This window comes from Hyla sarda, chromosome 1 (assembly GCF_029499605.1).
Source record: "Hyla sarda isolate aHylSar1 chromosome 1, aHylSar1.hap1, whole genome shotgun sequence".
NCBI lineage: Eukaryota > Metazoa > Chordata > Amphibia > Anura > Hylidae > Hyla > Hyla sarda.
The window spans coordinates 14,255,916-14,271,919 of record NC_079189.1 but is presented as its reverse complement, the minus strand read 5'-3'; the positions used below and the strand labels follow the sequence as shown (position 1 = coordinate 14,271,919).

The 16,004-nt window shown below is 41.4% G+C and overlaps 1 protein-coding gene across 1 annotated transcript in view; it reads left to right on the top strand.

Annotated features, from left to right (window-relative positions):
• The first annotated feature begins 1,940 nt into the window (after nucleotides 1-1,940).
• LOC130352961 (vomeronasal type-2 receptor 26-like) overlaps nucleotides 1,941-16,004 on the top strand; it is a 37,773-nt gene continuing 23,709 nt past the window's right edge. Inside the window, exons 1-3 of the mRNA XM_056555066.1 lie at nucleotides 1,941-1,951; nucleotides 10,639-11,436; nucleotides 14,672-14,890. Coding sequence (XP_056411041.1) covers nucleotides 10,729-11,436; nucleotides 14,672-14,890 — 927 coding nt within the window. The 5' untranslated portion in view covers nucleotides 1,941-1,951; nucleotides 10,639-10,728. The remainder of the gene's footprint in view (nucleotides 1,952-10,638; nucleotides 11,437-14,671; nucleotides 14,891-16,004) is intronic.

The window sequence follows — 16,004 nt, the reverse complement described above, 5'->3', positions numbered from 1 at the left end:
TGGACCCATTCTAATCAATGGTAGTGTAACTCGCAGCACGTTTCCCGCAGCGTGAAACCCGCTGCTAGTAATAGCGTGTGAACACACCCTAAAAATTTAAATTTTTCTTTTTCACAATCCACTGTTCCAAAATTGTGTCAAACACCTGTGGAGTGTAAATACTTACTGTTCCCCTTATTACATTCCTTATGGGTTGAGTTTTTACTGTCCTGGCACCACAGAGGCTTTATAAATGTGACATGGCACCCAAAATATTGCACTTTCACTACTGAGCCCTGTCATGTGCCAGAAAAACACTTTACATCCACATATGGGGGGGGGGGGGGGGGGTGATTCAAACTTTTATTGTGGAAAGGGTTAAAACACATTTATTAACTTTATCTAAAAACAATGTTTACACCATTTGTTAGTCCCCATAGGGAGCTATACCATGCAGTCTTCTGATTGCATACACTGTTCAATGCTATGCCATAGCATAGCATTGATCAGTGTTATCGGCGCTCTGCTGCTCCAGCCTGGGCCTTAGGCATGGAGCAGCACAGCGCTGATCAGACAGAGATGGAGGCAGGTAAGGACCCTTCTCTGTCCTTTCAGCTGTTCGGGATGCCACAATTTCCCCACGCCGGTCCCGAACAGCTTGATTGAGCTGCCGGGAACAGTTTACTTTCATTTTAGATGCGGAAATCAACTTTGATCACCGTGTCTAAGGGGTTATTCCCGGGCATCACCGCGATCGGTGATGTCCGGCATTAGACACGGGCCAGTGACCCTGCGTTATAGCACGGGAGTGGGACTAGGGCATACAGGTACGCTCTTGGTCCTTAAAGGGGTACTCCGGTGAAAACCTTTTTTCTTTTAAATCAACTGGTGGCAGAAAGTTAAATATATTTGTAAATTACTTCTATTAAAAAAATCTTAATCCTTCCTGTACTTATTAGCTGCTGAATACTACAGAGGAAATTATTTTCTTTTTGGAATGCTCTCTGATGACATCACGAGCACAGTTCTCTCTGCTGATGTTTTTATAATAATAATAACGCTTTATTTATTGTTGTCCTTAGTGGGATTTGAACCCAAGTCCCCAGCACTGCAAGGCAGCAGTGCTAACCACTGAGCCACCATGCTGCCCTTAGCATATATCAGCTATGCATCTGCTATGCATGGTTGCTAAAATGGACAGATATGTCAGCAGAGAGCACTGTGCTCGTGATATCATCAGTGTTCCAAAAAGAAAGGAATTTCCTCTGTAGCATTCAGCAGCTAATAAGTACTGGAAGGATTAAGATTTTTTAATAGAAGTAATTTTCAAATATGTTTAACTTTCTGCCACCAGTTGATTTAAAAGAAAAAAGGTTTTCACTGGAGTACCCCTTTAAGGTGTTAAGGATTACAAAATACATTATAAAAAGGAGGAGAGGTCATTGCGGTCATTAAGGCCACAAATACCTTTAGCTCTCGTGCAGATTATATGCACTGCCTCCGCTTGAAGTAATCTGGTATGATGATCAATGCTACTATCGGAATGCATCACTCTCTGTAAACCTAGGAATCTCAGGCCTTTACTGCTACCCTCGTGTATCTCCTTCATGTGTGAAATCAATCTTGGGCAACATTTTCCTGTACGTATCTAGCATACATGTTCGTGGAATCTGTGGAAAACAGGGCACATCGTTTTTTCAATATAAAAATAATTGCAAGAACAAAGAATCGCATGAACAACATAATCTGAATGGAATGCCAATTGAATGCAGTGTGAGGTCTCATTTGAATATAGCCCAATATCTGAAACGATAAGTAGGGTAATACGTAATTGCCACATTCTACAAGCTGTAGACTTAAGTGGAATGACAACTTATTTCTTTTCGTAGGACTAAAAATCTGCGTGATAAACTTGTAAAGGGATGTGTATCTACAAGACGCTCCAATTGGATAGAGCGTAGTTTACCAAGAGGTAACTTTCATTGTAATCACTGTTCTTATTGTAATTTTATGGAGATCTCAGACTGTACTCCCCCTCTAGACATCCTTTGGATAGGGGATAAGATCGTTGGGGGACCGTTGATCGTTGGGGGACCAGCCGTTGGGACCCCCTGCGATCTCTGGCTCTGTAGCTATCTGAACATTTAATTTTAAAAACGCTGGACCCCCCGCGATCAGATATCTTCTCATGGGATAATCCAAGATGCAGAAAATATAGCAGCACACCCAGTAGTAAAGTGCAAAAATTGGGATTTATTGACCCATATCAAATGCGACGTTTCGACAGCCGTCGAAACGTCGCATTTGATATGGGTCAATAAATCCCAATTTTTGCACTTTACTACTGGGTGTGCTGCTATATTTTCTGCATCTTGGATTATTCGAGCCGTCTGCGATTGGGACTGCTATCCTTGCCTGCACCCCAAGACTTCTAGAATACGTGGTTGTGCTGCCTACCCTCTACATTGATATCTACCCGTTCTCATGGGATAAGATATCTAGGGGTGGAGTACCCCTTTAAAGCCAAAAGGGGCTGAGTCCTTAAGGGGTTAAAAAATAGAGTTGAGCAAGCTTTTCAAAAGATCGGTTCGCTGGGCTCACAAAACTTTTTCAAAAAGTTTGTTTTATGGCAAACCTGCAATGCAACAACCCTCACAACCCTCACCGCAATGTGTGGTAGCATGGTAACTAACAGTTTGTTTAAACAAAACAGTACACAGGGAGATTTTTTGTTTTAACACTAAAATAAAGCTACTTAAAGTTTACTTAGGTGTTGGCAGATGCCTGTCGGTGTTAAAAGGCAAACAGATGTATCAGAAGGCACAATGGCTTTTTCCAATCAACAGGATTGGTGTCTCAAAATAATGGAGAATAAATAGTTTTTGTATGAAAAGACAAAAAAGTCATCCCATGTTTTTGGTATCATAGTGGGATGTATATGTGCAGGCCTAGTAATAGCAGCAGCAGGTGTTGTGTACTGGTGGTAGATGTAGCAGCCAGCAGGAGGTGGTGGACTAATGGTAGTTGCAGTAGACAGAGGACAGCAAGAGTAGTGGACTGGTGGTAGCTGTAGCAAGGCCTTTTAATGCCACTCCATGTGCCTAAGTAGAGCTGTAGTTCCTAAACTTGCACACTCGTCATGCCTTACTTTCTGTTTGCAGAGATAGCACTGTGCCATGTTTTCTGCATATGGTAAGGTAGAAAATAATTTCCACATGACAGAATGCCATAGAGAGATATGCCATCTCCTCTGGAAGGATTATTTCTCAAGCCTACAAATGCAATAAAATCTGTGGTTTTGCCAATGAACATACTGACCTACATTTAGTTTGACAGCTCTGACCGGCATAGTGGGATATATATGTGCAGGCCTTTAAAGGGGTACTCCGGTGGAAAACAATTTTGTTTAAATCACCTGGTGCCAGAAAGTTAAACAGCTTTGTAAATTACTTCTATTTAAAAATCTTAATCCTTTCAGTACTTATCAGCTGCTGTATACTACAGAGGAAGTTGTTTTCTTTTCTGTCTGACCACAGTGCTCTCTGCTGACACCTCTGTCCATGTCTGGAACTGTCCAGAGTAGGAGCAAATCCCCATAGCAAACCTATCCTGCTTTGGGCAGTTCCTGGTTTTGCTTATGTGCTCCAAATGTATCAACCTCCTGTGATAGTATGATAAATATGTAGCACATAAGCAAAACTAAAGCAAAAAAAAAAAAAAAAAAGATAAATGTCCCCCCTATATTTTTATTAAAATTACATATCAAACTATTCATTCAGCATTAATTCAAGTTTTAATCACATAAAATGGTACATTAAAATCTCCCTTAGCAGACACGTCCCAATAGTGGACAGTTTTTAATTTCCTGGCAGAGTCCCATAAGACTTAATGTATTTGCACCATCCAAATAGGGGACATTCCCAATAGCAGACGTGGACACACCCAATAGGGGACTATAGGATACAAAACACAACCATTAAGGGACAAAACACTCTCAATAGAGGACAGTAGGGGACAAAACACTCCCAATAGGGGACAAAACACACCCAATAGGGGACAACCAGGCTTATGTGCCAGTGTTTTGAGCATGCTCAGACCATGGAAATAAAATAAGGGACATAAGATAAGGGATTATAACGGATGAAATAATGGGTAATAACGGCTGGAAAATGTCCGTTATCTTGACAGAATGTCCGTTAAAATGTTTAGTTATTTTGTCTATTTTTCCATGACCTCTTTCAGCAAAAAAAATGCAGGAACATGACGGTAGTTTGAAAGAAGCCTTACATGTATTTTTAGGGTTAATTCAAAACACAGCATATCTAGCTGGGCTATAAAACAAAAATACTCATATTTATCAGTAAGGCTATGTTCACACGACAGAATTTTTGCATATCTGCACCAATCTCTCAGTGTCATTTAATCACCCCTTATCACCCCCCCCATATCATGTCATCCCTTTATACCCTGTGCCATCTTATTCCCCCATGCATTGTGCAAAATTATCCCCCCCAACCCCTTGTGCCACATAATTTCCCCTTGATTCCCCCTCACTGTGCCATTTCATTCCCTTTTTTTCACCCTCTGTGTAAATTCATCGCCCCCTCTTTATGAAGTGGCACACAGGGATAACAGGGGAATAAAATGGCACAGGGGGAGAAAGGGGAATGAAATGGCATAGGGAGTGGTAAAGCGAGTGATGAATTTGCACAGAGAGGGGAAGGGGAATAAAGGGGAATTGAATTGCACAGGGGGGATTAAGAAGAAATAATATGGCAGGGGGGGTAATAGAGGGGGGAGCATTTGGCACAAGGGAATAAAGTGGCACAGGGGAATCAGGGAAGGAGGGGGGTGATGTGGCTGGCAGACATACAGAAGCAGGAGACCACTGTATAACCCCACGACAATGGACGTAAATGTACGTCATGGTGCCGTGGTACTTAACGCACCATGATGTACATTTACAATCCACCACGACCGCGAGCACTGGACCGGTGTTCGGGTCATGCGTGGCAAGTCCCGGCTGCTATCAGCAGCCAAGGACCTGCCGGTAATGGCGGACATCCGCGTTCGCGCAGATTTCTGCCATTAACCCCTCAGATGCCGTGATCAATACAGATTACAGCATCTGCGGCAGAGCGGTACTTTAAATGGATGATCGGATTGCCCGTAGTGCTGCCGCGGGGATCCAATTATCCATAATATCGGACGAAGGTCCCCTCACCTGCCTCCATCTGTCTCCAGTGGTCTTCTGCTCTGGTCTGAGATTAAGCAGACCAGAGCAAAAGATCACCGATAACACTGATCAGTGCTGTGCCCTATGCATAGCACTGAACATTATTAGCAATCAAATGATTGTTCTTTTCTGTCTAAGTGCTCTCTGATGACACATGTCTCGGGAAACACCCAGTTTAGAAGATGTATGCTATGGGGGTTTGTGTAGTAGTAGAGTAGTAGTAGAGAGCACTTAGACAGAAAAGAACAACCTTAACTTCAGAAGCTCATAAGTGCTGAAAGGATTAAGATGTTTTAATAGAAGTCATTTACAAATCTGTTTAACTTTCTGGAGCCAGTTGATATATAAAAAAAAAGTTTTTTCCTGGATAACCCCTTTAATGGCTCCTGTTTGAACTTGTTATGAGTATAAAAGACACCTGTCCACAACCTCAAACAGTCACACGCCACACTCCTCTATGGCCAAGACCAAAGAGCGGTCGAAGGACACCCAAAACTAAATTGTAGACCTGCACCAGGCTGGGAAGACTGAATCTGCAATAGGCAACCAACTTGGTGTGAAGAAATAAACTGTGGGTACAATTATTAGAAAATGGAAGACATAGAAGACCACTGATAATTTCCCTTGATCTGGGACTCCACACCAGATCTCACCCCCTGGTGTCAAAATGATCACAAGAATGGTGAGCAAAAATCCCAGAACCACACAGGCGACCTAGTAAACGACCTGCAGAGAGCTGGAACCAAAGTAACATAGGCTACCATCAGTAACACACTATGCCGCCAGGGTCTCAAATCAATCAGTGCCAGACGTGTCCCCTGCTTAAGCAAGTACATGTCGGGGCCCGTCTGAAGTTTGCTAGAGAGCATTTGGATGATCCAGAAGAGTATTGGGAGAATGTCATATGGTCAGATGAAACCAAAGTAGAACTTTTTGGTAAAAATTCAACTCGTTGTGTTTGGAGGAGAAAGAATGATGAGTTGCATCCAAAGAACACCATACCTACTGTGAAGCATGTGGTTGGAAGCATGGTGCTTTGGGGCTGTTTTTCTGCTAAGGGACCTGGACGACTGATCCGTGTAAAGGAAAGAATGAATGGGGCCATGTATTGTGAGATTTTGAGTAAAAATCTCCTTCCATCAGCATAGGCATTGAAGATGAAACGTAGCTGGGTCTTTCAGCCTGACAATGATCTCAAACACACTGCCCGGTAAATGAAGGAGTGGCTTTGTAAGAAGCATTTCAAGGTCCTGGAGTGGCCTAGCCAGTCTACAGATCTCAACCCCATAGAAAACCTTTGGAGGGAGTTGAAAGTCCGTGTAGCCCAGCGACAGCCCCAAAACATCACTGCTCTAGAGGAGAGCTGCATGGAGGAATGGGACAATCTGTCCGATCAGGTTACCACGGTTTCCTTAGGCCGTGCAAGTTCACAAAGACTTCTTAGAATTCACAGACACTTCTTCTCAAACATCTGTTGCCTGCTGGTTCTGGTTTCAAGTTAGTGGTGGAACACTCCAAAACACAGCAGATTAACCAAGTGATCATTAATTACTATCCTACGAATAACGCTTTGTGTTCAGTTTTAGTTCTTCAGAAATTGCTCAGTTTTCTTCATGACAAAACAGCTGAATCTCCACTACTTCCATTCCCAGTACAACCTCTGTCATCCAAAGACTTAATTCGGCATGTTCGTATACTCGCTCGTAATACCGGTCTGGACCCTGGTAGCATATCATGTCATTCTTTCAGGAGGGGGGCAGCCTCATCCGCTTCTAGACATGCTATACCTTCTCACATCATTAAGAGATTAGGCCGGTGGAACTCACCTTGTTTCCAGAGGTACATTCCAAATCCTAAGGCGGAAATGGCCAGTGCTTTCAATCAGCTAGCCAATGTATGACTTGTATGCGTTATATAAATAAACAATATTCCTAGCAGATGGTGTTTTGCCCCCTTCTTTTCATAGGCTACCTCGGTCGGCCAGCCAGGCACACCACAGGCCTGTCTTCAGGTTTAGATAGGTTCATCTGTATTTACTTTAGCTATCTTACATGTAATAACCTGACCACAAGTGAAAGTTAGCTATGTAACAGTTAATTGAATTTGTGGGAGGAGTCTGGTCATACTATATCAGGCAGAGACCCAGGGCTCAGGGTCTCTGCTTTTGTGACGGCATCGTATGCTCCCACCACTCCCTCCCTTATTTAGGCTTCTTTAATTTATATTACTTAATCTGAAGACAGGCTAGATAGGTTAATCTGTATTTACTTTAGCTATCTTAAATGTAATAACCTGACCACAAATATTTTAAGGATTACAATTTTTAAATTGAAGTAATTTATAAATCTGTTTAACTTTGTGTCACCAGTTGATTTAAAAAAAAAATCTTTCCACGGGAGTACTCCTTTAAGGTTTAAACCTAAGGTTTTCACCTGTTCATCTCATCATGCTACTAGTGCTGGAGGTCCCCAGATGAACCTATTGGATTCATAACAGGGTTGATGTATCAGTTCACACTGTGCAGTTTAATTTCTTGAACCCGTAAGGACTCAGCCCATTTTGCAAATCTGACCTGTGTCACTTTATGCATTAATAACTCTGAGATGCTTTTACCTATCATACTGATTCTGAGACTGCTTTTTATTTTTTTTACATATTCTACTATATGATACTGGTAAATTTTCATTGATACTTGCATCATTTATTAGTGAAAAATTCCAAAATTTCCAAAATTTAAAACTCTCTGCTTGTAAGAACAATGGACATGCCAAATACATTTTATACTGATTCACATTTACAATATGTCTTCTTTATGTTGTCATCTTTATGTTGGCAGTGTCACAAAATGACATTCAGAAAGTTTGATAGCCTTTTAGGTGTTTCACAGGGATAGCAGAAAAGTGGGGGTGAAAAGTCAATATAAAATTTTTTTACACTAACATGTTGTTGTAGCCCCAAATTTTTCATTTTTACAAGGGCTAAAAGGAGAAAAAGTCCCCAGAAATTTGTAACCCAAATTCTCCCAAGTATGGAAATACCCCATATCTGGACATAAAGTGCTCTGCAGGCTAATGGCGGGGCTCAGAAGGGAAGGAGCATTTGGTTTTTGGAGAGCATTTTTGTGGGACATGACACATTTACAAAGCCTCCATGGTGTAAAAACAGCAGAACCACCCCCCCCCCCACATGTCATTCCATTTTGGAAAATACACCCCTCAAGGAATGAAGGAATGTAATGAGGGGTAAAGTGAACATTTACACCCTACCGGGGGTTTGACAGATTTTCGTTACCATGTGTAATGAAAATTACAAATTCGATTTTTTACACTAAAATGCTGGTGTAACTCCAAATTTTTTCTTTTTCACAGAAAATGTATAACCCAATTTCTCCCAAGTATGGAAATAATCCATATGTGGATGTTAAATGTTCTTCGAGCCCACAGCGGGACTCAGAAGTAAAGGCATTTTCTGGAATAGTTTTTTCAGGGCTGCGTTAATAAAGCCCCCATTGTGCCAGAGCAATGGAAACCCTCCACATGTGACCCCCATTTTGGAAACTACACCCCTCAAGGAATGTAGCAAAGGGTGCAGTGAGTATTTACACCCTACAGATGTTTGACATATTTTTGAAACAGTGGGCTGTGAATATAAAAATATTAATTTTCATTGGCTACTGCTCTAAAAATCTGTCAGGCACGCCCCCCCCCCCTTTGTTACATTCCTTGAGGAGTGTAGTTTCCAAAATTTGGTCACATGTGGGTGTTTTTATTAGCATTTTTGTCAGAACCTCTGTAACTGGAATAGGCCATTCTAATGCAAATCACCAGTTTAGGCCTCAACTGTGCATGGTGCTTTCTTACTCCTGAGCCATGTTGTCTGCCCGCTGAGCACTTTACCTCCACGTATGGAGTATTTCCGTACGGGAGAAATTGTGTTACAATTTTTTTTTCTACTTTTTTTACTTTTACCTCTTACCTTTTAAAAATGGAAAATATGGGGCAACATCAGCATGTTAGTGTAAATGTTTTTTATTTTTTTTTAACCTAACATGTTAGTGTAGCCCCCAAGTTTTCCTTTTCATAAGGGGTAAAAGGAGCAAAAGCCCCACAAAATTTGTACAGGGCTCAGAAGGGAGAGAGCACCATGCATATTTCCAAATTTGGGATTTGCACAGGGGTGGCAGACAGTTGCAGGGATTGTGAGGATCTCACATGGAGGGGGCATGAAGGGGGCACATCCTCCTCACTTGCGGTTTTAGAGTCAGCTTGCTGAAAAATACATCTCCTCTATATATGGGGTATATTTCTGTGACTAGCTCTAGGGCAGACACAAAGCCGCTGGACTTACTAAGAACCCCCCCCCCCCACTTACATATATCCTAATCTCTGTTTTTTTGACTAGGCCATATGAGGGACAAGGCGCTAATATGTCTTCAACTCAGATGTATTGATGGGGGTCCATCTATTGGGCCCAGCCAAAAAAAGCATCAGGGTGCTTGACCACAAACTGTTGGGCGGACAAGTTTGTTTGAGCTCCCATCAATTGACAAAGTCCTCACTGAAAAGAAAAATGTAAAGTCCAAGTTCATGTGTTTTCCTAGTTGCAAATAATTCTGGGCTACTCTGGCATCATATCTGTATTCCTTCTTCCTGCTGCTCCTCTTAAATGGTGCTGATATGTTTTTTTACTCCTTCTCCTATTCCCACATGGCAATGGGACCATGTTACCAGGTTCAGCTGAAAAGAAACAGACAATAAAGTGAACATTTCCTAAAGTTCTGAGCAAAGTCACCTTCTACAGGTTAGTTTTGCTCAAAACTAGCAGTCACCACCAGATTTTTCATCTTACCATAAGCCCTTAGTAGTTACCACCCCCTACACCTGAAGCCAATAACATCATACCTGTTTTACTCCTTTTTTATCTTCCCAGGGCCAATTTAATTCAGAATATAAAGATTTGGGCCTCTTGCACATAACATAAGATGTGCCTTTTTGCCCATGTCCCATAGCAGAAACACCACTATACTATACTAAGGTATCTTCTATTTTTTTTCTTAAAGGGGTACTCTGGCACTAAGACATCTTATCCCCTATCCAAAGGATAGGGGATAAGATGCCTGATCGCGGGGGTCCCGTTACAATCAGTCCCCCGAGCATGTTCGCTCCGGGTCTGAGTACTGGCGATCACGGGGCTGGAGCATTGTGACGTCACGGCCCAGCCCCCGTGTGACATCATGCTCCGCCCCCTCAATGCAAGATTATGATAGGGGGCATGACAGACCCCCGCGATCAGGCATCTTATCCCCTGTCCTTTGGATAGGGAATAAGATGTCTTAGCACCAGTGTACCCCTTTAATGCAGTATATGAATAACATGAATATTACTAATGTACACTACTTCTCAATGTTCCCTTTACCTCTCTAGATCAGCTATGGAGCAACTGAGTCAAAGCAAAGACACTCAGATTTTTTGGAAACATATTTTAAAATTGCACAAAATGAAATATATTGGATTATGGCCACTACATCTCTCCTTAAACATTTTGGATGGAACTGGGTTGATATTATTGTATCTGATGAAGGCGGCAGAGAATCAGAATTGTTGTATCTAACCAAAGAATTGGACAGACATGGAATCTGCACTGAATTTGTCCTAAAATCTTCCAGAAAGGTTGTTTTTCATAAACAACGAAATATCATACAGAAGTCGACATCTAAGGTGATCATAATTTGTGGACAGTTTTCTATTGCTCTTCTCGAGTTATTGAATATAGAAGTCATTCACAGAGACAGGACTCTAATCTTCAGCGAATCTTGGTTTAGTCACTTTCATGTGATATATATTTATCACCAAGTAACCAATTGTAGTTTAATTTTGGTTCCAATTAACAAACCTGTCCCGGGCCTAGACACATTTCTGAGTAATATAAACCTTATAAATAATCCAAATGATCCTGTACTGGAAGATATATATTACTTTCATGGCAATTGTTCTTTGGCAAATGTTCATAAGCTGCGCATATTAATGAGATATATAAAGCGTCCTGTTAGAGATTGCACCAGTATTGAACATAATTTTGATTATCTATTACTTTATTTAAATAATACATCATACCACTCTGTATACACTGCGACACTTCTCCTGGCTCGTGCTATTCATGACAAGAACGTCTATCTGAAATTGAACTATACAGGATCGAGAGATCGTGATCACAGCTGGATGGTAATGCATACCAAGTCTAAGGCTAAGTTTCCACTTGTTTTTTTTTCTGGCAGTTTTTGAGCCAAAGTCAGAAGTGGAACCATAAGGGAGGAGAAGTTTAAGTCCTTCCTTTTTTATGTCCTATTCCTTTTGAATACATTTCTGGCTCTGGCTCAAAAACAGCAGTGGCAGTTTTCCAAAAACTGCCAGAAAAGAAACAAAGTGGAAACTTGGCCTTACTCTACATCATTAGTAATCATCATCCTTATCATCATCTTCACCAACATGATCATGACAACCATCATCAACTAACTCCTTAAGGTCGCAGGATGTAACTGTATGCCCTGCGCCTGCTCCCAGTGGATGAAGCGCACTTAGCTGCCAGGACCCAAGGCTTATGTCCGGCATTATGTCCCGCATTAAAGCTGATCAGGACCACTGCAGCAAAATCACGTGGTGCTGATGAGCTTAGGTGGAGGTTACTTACATGCTTCCTTCTGTCCAATTGTGCACACAGCCTGTAGCAATAAAGCGCCAATTACACTGATCAATGCTGTGCTATGGCACAACATTGTTCAGGGTATGCGACTGGAATATTGCATGTAATAGCCTCCTATAGGTACAAACAAATTGTGGAAAAAAAAAGTAAAGAAATGTTAATAAACGTGAATATGCCCCTTTCCCTAATAAAAGTTTGAATCGCCTTTTCTCATTTTTACAAATATAATCAAGCAAAAACATATGTGGTATCGACGCATGCGAAAATGTCAAAACTATTAAAATATAACAATAATAAAACCACATGATGAATAGCGGGCTGATCGGGACCGCCACATTAAATCCACTGTGTCTCAATCAGCTGTACGAACAAGAGAAGGATCCCTACCTGCCTCCTCATTGTCTGATCGTCGATTCACTGCTCCGTGCCTGAGATCAAGGCAGGAGCAGTGGAGCGCCGATAACACTGATCAATGCATTGCTATGGCATAGCATTGATTAGTGTATTGAATCAGTGTAATGCATGCTATAGTCCCCTACAGGGGCTATAACATTGCAAAAAAAAGTGTAAAAAAAAAAGTTAATAAATGTGATTTAACCCCTTAACGACGCAGGACGTATATTTACGTCCTGCGCCGGCTCCCGCGATATGAAGCGGGATCGCGCCGCGATCCCGCATCATATCGCGTGGGTCCCGGCGCTAATCAACGGCCGGGACCCGCGGCTAATACCACACATCGCCGATCGCGGCGATGTGCGGTATTAACCCTTTAGAAGCGCCGGTCAAAGCTGACCGCCGCTTCTAAAGTGAAACTGAAAGTATCCCGGCTGCTCAGTCGGGCTGTTCGGGACCGCCGCGGTGAAATCGCGGCGTCCCGAACAGCTGATCGGACACCAGGAGGGCTCTTACCTGCCTCCTCTGTGTCCGATCGACGAATGACTGCTCCGTGCCTGAGATCCAGGCAGGAGCAGTCAAGCGTCGATAATGCTGATCACAGGCGTGTTAATACACGCCTGTGATCAGGATGAGAGATCAGTGTGTGCAGTGTTATAGGTCCCTATGGGACCTATAACACTGCAAAAAAAAAGTTTAAAAAAAGTGTTAATAAAGGTCATTTAACCCCTTCCCTAATAAAAGTTTGAATCACCCCCCTTTTCCCATAAGAAAAATAAAACAGTGTAAAAAAAAAATAAAAATAAACATATGTGGTATCGCCGCGTGCGTAAATGTCCGAACTATAAAAATATATCATTAATTAAGCCGTACGGTCAATGGCGTACGCGCAAAAAAATTCCAAAGTCCAAAAAAGCGTATTTTGGTAACTTTTTATAACATTAAAAAATAAATAAAAAGTGATCAAAAGATCAGATCAAAACAAAAATCATACCAATAAAAACTTCAGATCAGGGCGCAAAAAATGAGTCCTCATACCGCCCCGTATGTGGAAAAATAAAAAAGTTATAGGGGTCAGAAGATGACATTTTTAAACGTATAAATTTTCCTGCATGTAGTTATGATTTTTTCCAGAAGTGCGACAAAATCAAACCTATATGAGTAGGGTATCATTTTAACCGTATGGACCTACAGAATAATGATAAGGTGTAATTTTTACCGAAATATGCACTGCGTAGAAACGGAAGCCCCCAAAAGTTACAAAATGGCGGGTTTTTTTCGATTTTGTCGCACAATGATTTTTTTTTCCGTTTCGCCGTGAATTTTTGGGTAAAATGACTAATGTCACTGCAAAGTAGAATTGGCGACGCAAAAAATAAGCCATAATATGGATTTTTAGGTGGAAAATTGAAAGGGTTATGATTTTTTAAAGGTAAGGAGGAAAAAACGAAAGTGCAAAAACGGAAAAACCCTGAGTCCTTAAGGGGTTAACATCTTCACTAATAAAAGTTTGAATCACCCCCCTTTTCCCATTAAAAAAAACCCGATGTAAATAAAAATAAATATAAACATATGTGGTATTGTTGCATGTGTAAAAATATGAACTATGAAAATGTATCACTAATTAAACCGCACATGCAATGGCGTACACGTAAATAAATTCCAAAATCCAAAATAGCGCATTTTTGTCAACTTTTTATACCATAAAAAAGTTTATAAAAAGTGATCACAAAGTCTGATCAAAACAAAAATGGTAACAATAAAAAATTTAGATCACGACGCAAAAAATAAGCCCTCATACATCACCGTATACGGAAAAATTAAAAGTTATAGGGGTCAGAAGAGGACATTTTTAAACATATTATTTTTTGTGCATGTAGTTATGATTTTTTCCAGAAGTACGACAAAATCAAACCTATATAAGTAGGGTATCATTTTAATCGTATGGACCTAAAGAATAAAGATATGGTTTAAAAATGCACTGAGTGGAAACGGAAGCCCCCAAAATTTACAAAATGGCGTTTTATTTTCCATTTTGTTGACCAACGATTTTTTTTACGTAGATTTTTGGGTAAAATGACTGATGTCATTACAAAGTAGAATTGGTGGCGCAAAAAAAAAGCCATCATATGAGTCTATAGGTGCAAAATTGAAAGGGTTATGATTTTTAAAAGATGAGGAGAAAAAAACTAAATTGCAAAAACGGAAAAACCCTGAGTCCTTAAGGGGTTAAAAGTAGTTAAAAAAAAAAAACTATATCAATTTGGTAGTAAAATTGGTTTTCACTGTAATTGTATGGATTTAAAGAATAAAGTTAAAATTACCTTTGTTGTGGTTTTTTTCTCTCCCTTTTTTCTATTAAAGACAAAGTATTTTCTTAAGATAATGAATTATATCGATTACAAGGGTGACAAGATTTCCTTCACCGAGGAGAGACAACTTAACTCACAATTGACATTACAAATGGTTGACTTGGTGATACAAGATTATACAATATTGTTTCTGAACGCAGGGAACTATTCCACTACAGAAGATCGGCAATTCTTTGTTCCAAACGAAAACATCATATGGAAAAATGGCAGAGTGAGTATGTTCTGTGTTAGGGTGCTTTCACACTACGTTTGTAGTGTACGGTTGCTGGATCCGGTTGGGAAGGGAGAAAACCGTCCGCTCCCGTATCCCAGCCGGATGTGGACCGAACCCCATTCATTTCAATGAGCCGACCGGAGTCAAACGCTGACTCCGGTTGTCTCATTTTTGCCCCGTATACGTTTTTCTGACCGGACCGGACCTAAAACCGTGGTATACGGGGAAAAATGAGACAACCGGAGTTAGCGTTAGACTCCGGTCAGCTCATTGAAATGAATGGGATTTGGGCTGCATCCGGCTGGGAATACGTGAGCGGCCGGTTTTCGCCCCTCCCAACCGGATCCAGCAACCGTACACTACAAACGTAGTGTGAAAGCACCCTAACTTAAGAATATTTGTTTGTTTTAATGCTATAAAAAAATTAAGTGTAGTGTGAGGCAATGGGGTGGTTATCTCTTTGGTAACACACTAGGCACATGTACATCATGTGCGCCCTCTGGGACTATGAAGTGCACTCAGTAGCTAAGGATGCTTCATAGCTATTATTAACCCAATCAAAGCCGACAACACCATTTGAAATGAAAAGTGCTGGAGGTTTGGAGGTCTGATCTGGACCTACGCTGTGTAAGGGTACGTTCAGACGAGCGGATTTTCCACGCGTATTTAGCAGCGGATCCGCCGCTGATGGACCTCTATGTGGTGCCTTTACATGTGCCTGCTCGGACCGGCAATATGCCGCTACAAGCAGACACACTGCGATGTGCGAGTCGCCGTGCTCATGCGCAGTATACTCGCACATTGCGGCAGCTCTCGGCCTAACTCATTGACCAGGGGGAGCGGCTGCGATGTGTGCGAGTACACCGCGCATGCGCGGCGACTCGCACATTGCTTCAGTGTGTCTGCACGTAGTGGCGTAAAGGCACCATACAGAGGTCCTTCAGCGGCGGATCTCCAGCGTAAAATATGCTGTAAATCTGCTCGTTTGAATGTACCCTTAAGCAGAAGTTCTGATCAGTTAATGTGGTGACTTGAGGGCTTCTGAAGGCGCCTATGGGGGCTTAAAAATCATGAAATAAAAAAAAAATTCAAAAAAAATATGTAGAAGCCC